The 11,504-nt window shown below is 45.0% G+C and overlaps 1 protein-coding gene across 1 annotated transcript; it reads left to right on the forward strand.

Annotated features, from left to right (window-relative positions):
* The first annotated feature begins 10,574 nt into the window (after positions 1–10,574).
* LOC124667207 (FCS-Like Zinc finger 5-like) lies at positions 10,575–11,498 on the forward strand. The gene is made up of 2 exons (XM_047204520.1): positions 10,575–11,156; positions 11,273–11,498. The coding sequence occupies exons 1-2, from the start codon at positions 10,795–10,797 to the stop codon at positions 11,448–11,450; spliced, it is 540 nt and encodes a 179-aa protein (XP_047060476.1). The 5' UTR covers positions 10,575–10,794; the 3' UTR covers positions 11,451–11,498.
* Positions 11,499–11,504: the final 6 nt, after the last annotated feature.

The following is an 11,504-nucleotide window of genomic DNA, read 5'->3' on the forward strand; positions in this document are numbered from 1 at the left end:
AGCGTTGGATGATGGCAATGGATAACATGGCACCGAATCACATAATGACTGACCAAGATAAAGCAATGGCATTAGCGATTAGCAAGGTGTTCCCTAACGCTAGACATAGATGATGCTTTTATCATGTTTTGAGTCTTGCTAGGAAAAAGCTTGGGCCAAACTTGAGACAAGGAAATCCATTTGCAGATGCATTCTACTCATGCATATATGGAACAGATACTCCTGAAGAATTTGAGTTATGTTGGCAGCATATGGTGCAAGTCTATGAAATGACTGACAACACACACTTGGAAAACATGTGGGGGAGCAGAAAGACATGGGCACCAGTGTATTTTAGGCACAACTTCTTTCCATTCACAAGTACCACAGACGCTCCGAAGGACCGAACTCTTACTTCAAGACCTTAGTGCGACCAGGTGAATCAGTATTCAATTTTGTGCAACAGTACGAATTATGCCAGAACCTCATGCTTGATAGAGAAGACAACTCAGGTTTCATAATGGAAACTACAACCGCTCCACTTTGGGGAAGGTGAGACAATTGCAGCAATTTTTCAAAAATTTGTATTGTAGCATGTTAGTGAAGATAGCACTACTTGTAGCAATTTATATCTATTGAGACCAATTGGAGCATCTTAGAAAAATATCTATTGAGACCAATTGCAGCATCTTAGAAAAATGTAGCAAGTTCTTAGTGTCCAGTAATTCACTGCAGTTTAAAAATACTATAGAAAATTGTTTAACATTTCCTAATTGTATTTGCTACAAACAAATTAATGCAGCTGGAGCATTGAAAAGCAAGCAGTGCTGTTCTACACAAGAGAAGTGTTTGACAGGTTCCAGAAGATGCCGCAAATGTCAACTGGATTTTATCCGCTTCTAACGAGCTAGAAGAGTTGTGTTTTGATCTTGTCCCAAACCCCGGACTTGACGTCAGAACATACAGAGTACAAGTTGGGTTAGAGGAAGAAACATACACATGTGGCTGCAACCAATTTGAGATGTGTGGACTGATATGCCCTCATATCATAAGGGTGATAGTTCACATGAATGTACGAAGCATTCCAGAAAAGTACATGCTCCATCGCTGGTCAATCGCAGCAACAACACATGTGCCTGATCCAGGATCAACTGGTGGCAAGTTTGGTGTTCTAGTGAACAACACTTTGAAGTACAACTCCCTTTGCAGAAAACTGAATAGTTTGGCAGCAGATTCCTGTATTGCTGATGACACATATGCAATAGTGTTAGACATGGTTGATGAGGCAAAGAAGGTTGTTGCTGCAATGCATAGAGCTAGAGTAGCTGGGCAGCAAGGCCCGGGAGAAGAACATGGGGATGCTACAGATCCAAGATCATCAAATGTTCATCATGAACAACAGCAACATGGTAGCAACCTAAACCATCAGCAGCAAGAGCAGCCAGTAGCACACGAGACACCTTCAAACAGCAATCTTCGTAACCCAACCAGAGTAAAGCCCAAAGGTCGTCCAAAAGAGAAGGAGCAAAGAAGGAAGCCACTAGTTGAGCTAAGGGATGAAGCTAATAAGAAGAGAAAGAAAAAGCCGAGGAGCCAAAGGTTATGAAAGAGCCAAAACCAAAAAGACAATATAGAAAGAAGAAATGCCCATTTTGCAATGAAGAAGGACACAACTTGAAGGAATGCGAGTATATGGTACTTGCAAAGCAATTTAAAGATGCAAAAGACTCTCAACCGGAGAAGACAGTATAGATGACATAATTGAGTATAAGTTACTTGAATTCAGGCAACTTGTAACTACTATTTTTTCTATATGTCAACATGAAAAAAGTTCAATTTCAGTTGTACAATAGTTCACATGTAAAAATATAAGATATATTTGACTGTCCTATTTGACTGTGTAGCAGATATATTTGTGATACAAAAGTAATAATGAAAGTTGTTAAGTTGATGAGTAGCAGATACATTTGTGATATATTTATTACTGTGTTACAATTCATGGTAATGCTGATGAGTAGGAGATGGTTGTGGCAATAGTAGCAAACGTTCAAAATTAATGTAGCAAAAAAAATAAAAGGTGTAGCAGATGGTTGTGGCAATAGTAGCATAAGTGGGCAATAAAAGTAGCATATGGAGGTTATTAATGTAGCTAAATGAGAAGATGCAATGGATCATCCAGATTTAACTGAAAAATGGACAGCATGTTGCCAGGAAAATGGACAGCTTGTTGCCAGGAAGATTATCAAACTGTGGAACAAGTAGCAAAAGAACAATTATGATAGCGCAGAGTAATTGAACACAAAAAAACAATTTTCATATAACACTTCAGTACAAAACAGATCCCAATGCAGTAGCTTATATCATTTAATCTCAGTACATGGAAAGCACCGTCTTGAGCGGTTACAAAAGGTGCGAGACAAACATCGAAACATGTTCTGGCCAACACTTTCAACTACATAGTTTATGAAGCTAGCATTGCCACAAACGACACAAAATTATAGGCTACTGTGCGAACTAAAACTAAGCAGGGTATTTCTTCCTTTTCATCAACTCATCTTCCATCAACTTTTCGACGGCATCCTGCCCATTGTCCCTGTTCTCAATGAGAGAAGCTGCTACAAGTCTCCTATGATCTGGGATAGCATTGTTATCAAACTGAGCCATCACTTTTGAGTCAAAGTTCTCCATGAAAAGTTGTACAAAGAACCCACAATCAAACCTGCATCAAAAAAGGTGTTGGTATAAGGATACTGAAGTTTGCACTAAAGTAGCAGCAGATATACAGTAATGTAGCATAGGGAAAACACTATTGTAGCAACATTAAAAGGTATAAAAACACACTTACAATGTTGTTTGTTGTGGGTGCTCAATGTCAGCTAGGGTGAAATCATCCAGATTGAATCTTGTTAAATTGCACTCAATGAGAAGCTTGTTGAAGTTTATGAACTACATAAACAAGATACAAAAAAGAAAATTAGGTTTGCTACATATGTAAGATATTTAAACATGTAATAACCTGAAACTAACCAGATTGGTAGCAAATTGTTCCAGCAAGCTACCATCCTTTGCACTTCTCATTGAATCAAAGATGTGGAACTTCTTTAAACACAAGTTTATGCATGGCACGGCCCAGTGATTGTTCTTCACAATTGGGAAGTACAACTACAAAAACAAAAAAGTCATTCGAAAAGGTAACATAAGATGAAAATGCAGCAAATAACAAATGTATGAATATATACATGAAAACATACAAGATCATCTTTTAATAGCTTGAACTTTGAGTTGAGAGTCTTGAACTCTTTCAAACAACCTTCTATCTCAAATGCTGCTGGATCAACAATCAACTTATCCTACATATGAAGGAAAAAATGGTGATACTAGAAACTAGTTACATGTTTAGGAAGGTAAAAAATATAGAGGGAGCATGATATGGTTTTGCTCACCACCATAAGATGGGTAAAGGCAAACTTCTTCTTGGCCCTTGGATTATTGTCACCAATAATTTTTGCTTCACGGTAGAACTTCTCAATCCACACATTCATAACCTCACTGCTTAGGTAATGGCATGGCTTAAGAGAATCCAGGAAACTCTTGTATGAGCAATAGTAGCGTCCAATCCTCACAAACTCAGGACTGCAAATGCAGAAAAAAGAAAGTAATTAGGGAAAACAAATTGAAAACACATCAGAAATAAAAAAAGAAGAGCAAAAAGGTATGGAAAAACTCACAGAGCACGGTCCTTTGGCTGCCTCTTAAGCTTACGACCATGACAAATAAACTTATCATAGATGTCACGTGTATCTTGAGAGACCTTAATCTTCTTCATCTTTGGAGGAGTGCTGTCAGCTGGCCCTTTTGCTGCCCTTTTATGCCTATTCTTCCTGTCATGTGTTTCAGGACCAGAAGTTGAAATGTTCTTGCCTGAAGATGTCTCAGCGACTGTGGCACCTACACATAAAAAGAACAAAAAATGTTGTTAAGAACAAACAAAAATGGAAAAAGAAAAGAAGCGTTTTAATTGACTGCTACAAAACCTGTGGACTTTGGATCAACAGGAGTGACAGAGCTCAAGCAATGACATCTACTACAAGCAGCAGGTATATCGGCAATGGGAATAGCAACGAGGAATAGCAGCGGGGATATCAGCAGGGATAGCACCAATGATAGCAGCGGGGATAGCAGCGGGGATATCGGCAGCGATAGCATCTGCAATGACAGCATCGGGAATAGCAGCGGGGATATCAGCAGGGATAGCATCATCAGCAATGACAGCAGCGGGAATAGCAGCGGGGATATCAGCAGGGGTATCAGCATCAGCATGGACAGTGGTGGGGATGTCAGCGGGGATATCAGCAGGTATAGCAGCATGGACAGCGGTGGGGATATCAGCGGGTGTGGCAACAACAATCACTACAAAGAATAAAGGAAACAAATCAAATGTGAGAAAATAATAGCACAGTCTATGTTAAGGTAGCAAAAAACAATGCTCAAAAACCCCAGGAGTAACACCATTGATGTACTAAAGTAGCTACTAAAGTACCCTAATGTAGCAAGTATAAAATCCTAGTGTAGCACTATAAAAATGAACCAAAAAAAAAGGAATGAAGCAGTGTATGTTAAGTAGCACCATTGATGTACTAAAGTAGCTACTAAAGTACAGTAATGTAGCAACTATATAAGCACTAGTGTGGTGCTATAAAAAATGAACAGAAATAAGGGTAAAAGGAAGTCTATGCTAAGTAGCACAAGTGATGTACTAAAGTACCACATGAAGTACCCTAATGTAGCAACTATAAAGCACTAATGCAGCAAACACACAAAAAAGGTCACAAAAAGAATGAAAAGTAAAATAAAGCAAAATGGAAGAAAAACATACTAAGCATATCAGCACTAGGCAACTCTCCAGCAGGACTCTCATGAGCAGAGCTCTCTGGAAGAGGCATCTTCGCAACACAACTCTGAGTAGGAGGGCTCTCAGCACTAGGAATCTCTGGAGCAGACATATTTGGAGCAGGCAACTTGGCAGCAAGACCAAAATCAACATCCTTCGTAGCTAAAGAAGCATCAGCAGCACTGCATGCAGCAGGAATCCCTACAGCAGAGCCACCAACCGCATCAGGTACTAAAACGGTGATCTTATTAAAGTCCTCCCATTCAGGGGTGCCAGGCTCAAAAAGGTCAAAAGGGGGGCATCAGGGGCCTTGGCAAGTGCAATTTCCCTACAACGCTTAGCAGCATCATCTAGGACCGGAGATCTCGCAGGGCTATCAACAGATTGATGTTCACGGGCATCCTCAGATGGGCAAGAGGAGTCTCTAATAATAGCTGGTTGTGGAACATCCGGTGCAGCGCGGTGTGATGGAACATCAGAATCTCTTGGTGCAAGCTCAAAATCACAATCTTCTGAGTAAGCCGTAGGAATATCATCATCATCATCATCGAACCATCCTCTTCTCGGATCATCCACAACAATATCAGCACCCTTAGACTCCTCCTCATCAACATCCTCATCACTAGAGTCCTCCTTGTCGATCGCTCATCATCATCCGCATTAACATCCTCTCCTAGATCGGTGTTTACATCTCCATGCATACTTTGGAATGTAACACTTGGACCTTCTTGTGTCTGCGATGCAGCATCAACATCACAAAGGAGAGCAGCCATCCTTTGAGACTGCATACGCTTGACACCAGCAACATAATTCTTGTTTGCTATATCAAATTCAGCAGCAAACAATGTCTTGTGCTTCTCATGAAAATGCTTATAACGGTCTGGAACCTGAAAAACATAATCATTTGAATGTAGCAAAATGATATATGAGCAGTTCATATTAAGTATTGTAGCAGTTCATATAAAGTATTGGAGCATAAAAACAGATACAAAAATTATAGCACCAAAAAACAAAAAGATAATCTATAATTAGCAAGTACAGATCAGTAGCAACCAAATGTGCATGAAGGTAGCAAAGATGTAACACTAAAGTAGCAACAATAAAATAAGATTGCAACATGAACAATACCTCAAGTTCCTGGCTGCTAGGGAAAACAAGCCAATCATTTAGTGAGGCTGAAGGGTTCACTTCAAGTTCAACAGGAGCTCCCTCGGCACGTCCAGGTAGTCCATTTGCATATGGTGTTTCACTTATATCAAGGAACTACACACATAACAAAAAAGAAAGGAACAAGGAAAAACATGATAAGAATCCTAATTGAAGCTAGTAAGAAAATAACAAAAAAAACCATGGAAATGCAGGTTACTTCCTTACCGGTCTCCTACCAAAAACCTTGGTGTTGTGAAGAAACAACTTGGAAAGGTCACATTGAACTGCAAAAACAAAATCACTGCATTTGACATGACAAACTCTTGGCAGTGAATAGTCTATGGCATGACTGCTGGGAGGAAACTGAAGATGGTCCAAATAGATTATCTGCAAAAATAAAATAAAGAGAAAACAGTCAACAGTACGTGAGCAACCAAAACTATGCTTGTAGAATTAAGTGCAGGAAGTGAAACAAGTTGTCGGAATGAAAACATACACCAAGAGCAGCAAATGGGCCAGAGATCCAAAACTCAAACTTGGGATTCCCTTTCTTAAGAGAAGGAGTCTTTAACCTTTTCTTCCGCATCTTCTTAACCTCTTGCATCAACCTGCTCCAGGATGTACTCATCCCGGGCATATTCATGGGTTCTAGATGGATGAAGCATGCTACCTAAGTAGTCCATACCAACATGATTGCTGCTCTTCGGATCAACAACGAGTAGCCATACATAGGAGGTCCCAGGACCTAACTATAGTATCCTCATCAGTATCTTCACAACCTTTCAGGACCTTGATGGTGGTAGGAATGTCAGGTCTAGGATTAGAACCCCTGTAAACATCTCGAAGGGCACTTTGTTCAAACTTTTTGAGTTCAACAACTGGGGTTTGCCCTGAGCGTATACCAAACACCTTGGTAATCATATCTCTGGTGAAAACAATCCGCTTCTTCCCAACTCTGAACTCACGGAGAGACGGTGTGATATGTTGCGCAACATAGTCTATGAGCTCATTCGGTATGTTGAATGGTGCAACCTTTAGTAATGAACTAAAGGCACTCTTCTGCTCAATAACAGCTCTTTTCTCAGGCTTCAACTCATCTGCAACACCACGCAGACGCTTCGCAGCAAAACGGTCTTTCGAAGTCCACTTAGCTTGATCCTCTGCACTAGGCATAGGTTGCTTCCCAGCTTTTTTGGAAACCTGAAACAACAAAAAATGAACAAAAAATAAGTGGTATATCAAAAAACAAATGAAGCAAAAAAATGGAATAATGTAGCAATACACATACATTTAACAAAAAATGATGCACATGGACATGGACAGATATAAACACAAAGGAACAAAAGTTTGGTACAAACTACCATAAACAAACACAAAAATGCTGCAATGGATCCATGAGCACACTATAAAATGCTACATAAACAAATAACTAACAAACACATGAACATCTGCTGGTAGAATAAAAGGAACATCTGCTAGTACATCCTGACATTTTAGTGAAAATACTCACATCCATCTGTAGCAAAAGTGGAAGTTTCTTCCTTCCTTGTCTACCAATAGATCAGGGCGCCTTCTACCTTCAATACTATGCCAGAAATAGGAAGGAAATTCCATTAGTGAGGGGGGGGGGGTGGGGGGAAACATGCTTCAGATCAAGCAGGAGGACATCCATAAGCAGCAGAAAGGAACAAGAGATGAGAGGGGAAGCTACTCACCCGAAGAGATCGGCAACGAAGAAGAACCCGACGCGGAGGAGGAGATCGGCGCCGATGAACCTACATAGCTAGGGGTTGAGAAATCAAGCGAATGGCGGGGAACGGGGTCTAGGGTTCCATGAGAGGAGCACGAGAGGACGACGAACCTCTACTACGAAGCTTGGCACCGCCGTGCGCACCAGTGGGCGGAGGGAAATCGTCGTCGGCGGCGGTTGAATCTCCCGGAACCGCTCCACAGCGCCGCTCGCTTCCTCCGGCACCTCGCGCGAGAGCGTGATTAAGGGCTCGCGGAGAGGCGCAATAATGAGGGCGGTCGGGTGCGGCGCGGTCGGGAGAGACGCGGTCCGGCGCTCGGATAACACGATGACGTGGCGCAACGTGAACGGTTCGATGGAAACGATCCAACGAGTCTCAGGTGTGAGGATTAGAGAGCTGTTCCCCGGGGGAACGTGAGCGTTTTCCTTCTAGAAAACCGTCATGTAATCAGTGGTAGCTGACGTGGTTCCGATACGCTGGGAGATCCCTTTCAACTGCTTTGATTGCCGCCTCACCCTCCTTTTATCTCCCTCGAGGAAATTGCACAGACCAGTAATTCTTGGGGAGGATTTTGCACAAACCAGGCACTCAAAGCTTTCGTTGCACAAACCAGTGACTAGCATTTCCCTGCAAATTAAGATCTCTAATGATCAGGCTACACAATTAAGAAACCCTTGATAGCCACGTTGCCTGCAGATGGCAGCCGGCCAGAGTGGACGTTGTTAGTAAAAAAAAAACAATTTTTTTTTTTTGCGAGGAAACAGCCGGATTACATCAAGGTATTACAGAGAGGAGCACCACAAACATAGAAAACACACACCAGTCCTCCTGTAGGTCGATGCCGGCGACGACGAGAGAAACGTGCCGAAGACGCGCCACCGCTCCTTCTCCACAGACGCCTTGGATGGGAGAAGATCCCCGAACGGACGGGAAGTTCTCGGACCTCGAACTCCGGAGAGCCTCCGCCTCGCTCCGTCGCCAACTTCGCCTTGGTTGACCTCCAGCTGCTTCAAAAGTGTCGACCAGATCCGCCGCGGCGAGATCTGGAAGGGGATCCAGCGCACCCGGCGACCCCGAGGGACCGCGAGCACGCAGAAGGGAGCGCTCCGCCACGCCACTCCAACGAGCACCGAGGCCGGAGAGGAAGAGCGCCACCTGCAAAACGCACACCAACATCAGCCGCGCCACCGCCTCCCTGACGCCGCCAACGAGGCCCGAGGTTCCCCCCACCTCCCGCCGCCGAAGCGGCAGATGGAGGGAAGGGAAACCGGCGAGCCGCCGGCGGCGAGGTGGATCTGACGGGGTGGCTCAGAAAAATCGCCTCTCGAGTCGCGGGAGAGGATAAGGGTCCAGGGCTCCCCAGTCTGCAAGCTGGTGGGTGTAATTTGCTTACATATTTTTCCACGTCTATATCTGTAACAGTTACAAGGTGTTAGATTATATTTATGCTTGTAATATAAGTAGATGGCGATTAGGGTTTTAGGCTAAGTCGGTGGTCTTGGGCTTATATATACTTCTTGTAGTCTACACAAATAATACAAGTTGAGTTTCATTATAATTCTACATGGTATCAGATTAGTTCTGATCCTTGGGCATGACTCCACCACCCACGGCACCACCGTCGCCGCCACGTGGCTTCTTCGAGTGGCGCGCCGCCGTCACCTCCGTTCCCTGGCCCTCGGATCCTCGTTGTTATTCAGTGGATCTAGCAACAGGTGTCCACGGAGATATTCAACCTTGTATTCCGCCATGCTACCAACGCCGCCTCACTCTGGGCGGCCCTTCGCCAACTTTTCCAAGACAATGTCGACGCCCACATCAACACCCTTCACACGGAGGTCCGCAACACCATCCAGGGTGACTCTCAGGTCGGCATCTACTGCCAACGGCTGCAGACCATCGCCGATGAGCTTCGCGAGCTTGGGGACCCTATCAACGACCGACAACTCATCAAGGTCATCCTCGTCGGGCTGAGCGAACGCTTCGACAAGCAGGCGTCCTTCATCCCCATGATGCGGCCACCTCCCTCCTTCGATGAGGTCCGCTCCATGTTGCAGTGGGCTGACCGCATCATCGCCACCAAGGAGTCGCGCCCTCATGCCTTCATCGCCGCTCCATGCCTACTACCCCCCTGCAGTGCCTCCACCACCGCCGGTGCAACCTCCCTCTGGCTGGCGATCGAGTTCAAACTATCGCGACAAAAACCCAACATATAGGCCGCCTCGCCCACCATCCGCATCGATGCCCTCCTCTAGCACTGCGCCACCACCTCATGCCTCTGTGAATTGGTGTCCCTCCAAAAATGGAGCAATATGACATCAAAATATCACGTAGTATTTTAAATTAAGATTTTAGATGTTTGTAGGATGCATTATTGGGTACACCAAAATGGAGCAATATTTTCATGTAGCTCAAAATACAAAGTATTTTAAATTAATATTTTAGTTGTTTGTAGGATACATTGTTGGGCACATCAAGAATATTTTTTTACAACTTTGAAACTCATAAAATTATTTTGTATTTTGATTAAGCATGACAGTTCGGGAGTCATGAATACGTAGACTTGTGTTTTCCCCAGCCAGTTTTTGCGGCATTACAAATAACATGGTGGCTATAACGTCAGCCATAAAGTGGACTCTACAACTGTCTAATAAACTGTTAAGTGATCATTAAAGTTTTTTTGCACCATACTACTATAGAGTTACTGGTTTACGCAACGAAAATTTTGAGTCACTTGTGTGTGCAACATCCTCCCCAAGAGTTGCTGGTCTTTGCAATTTTCTCATCTCCCTCCGCTCCTCTCCCCTCCCTGCACCAACCAGATCTCTTTCCTCCTCTCCGAATCCATGGCCATGTCGACACCTTCCTCCCCCTCTGCCCCATTTCCTCCCAACTCTATATTCATACACCAAATCGCGGTAGCTAGCTAGATACGTAGTTCTTCTCTGGCCGGCCACCGTAACTCGCCAAGTGCCTAACAGTAACAGCCTAAGTATATACAGGGTATATACAGAGAAAGAGACGATGATGGGAACGAAGATCCAGGGGAGCACGGTGCCTTCGCGTCACCCGATGAGGAGGACCACGAGCATGACCGAGTTCGCTCCGCCGGACGTGCTGGCGGACGTGGCCGAGGAGGCCGACGAGGAGTCGGAGCTACAGGTGCTCGAGGAGGCTGCGGAGGAGGTAGCCTACGGGTGGGTCGGCGGCGCGGCCGCTAAGAGGGCGGACTGGCTGGCGGCGTACCGTGCCCGCGCGGCGCCGGCGCTGGTGGGCCACCGGCGGAACTCGGCTGACTTCTCCGCCGTCGAAACCGCCGCGTTCCTCCGCGCCTGCGGCCTCTGCAACCGCCGCCTCGGACCCGGCCGTGACACCTTCATGTACAGGTGCGCCCGCAGAGTTTTCCTTCCCCTTCGGTTGGTTCTCTCAAATTCCCATGCGCCATGGCTTCCTGCGCGTGCAGATGGACTGATATGTTTCTTCTTGTCACGCGCGCCTGCAGGGGGGACACCGCGTTCTGCAGCCTGGAGTGCAGGGAGCAGCACATAACGCACGAGGAGTGGAAGGACAAGTGCGCGCTCGCCACCTCGAAGCCGACGCCGGTCATGGCGGACACGGTGGCGCTGGCGAGCGCCAGCTCAGACAAGCCCTCCGCTGAAGGAACGCTCGCCGCCGCCTGAGACGAAGATGGACTAGCTGTTATAGCTGGAATCAGTCGTATATCTCGTCAACCT

This window comes from Lolium rigidum, chromosome 6 (genome assembly GCF_022539505.1).
Source record: "Lolium rigidum isolate FL_2022 chromosome 6, APGP_CSIRO_Lrig_0.1, whole genome shotgun sequence".
NCBI lineage: Eukaryota > Viridiplantae > Streptophyta > Magnoliopsida > Poales > Poaceae > Lolium > Lolium rigidum.

Coding starts and splice junctions, on each gene's coding strand:
- LOC124667207 (XM_047204520.1), top strand. CDS start 10,795: ATGATGGGAACGAAGATCCAGGGGAGCACGGTGCCTTCGCGTCACCCG. Junction 11,157..11,272: donor CGTGACACCTTCATGTACAG/GTGCGCCCGCAG, acceptor GCGCGCCTGCAG/GGGGGACACCGCGTTCTGCA.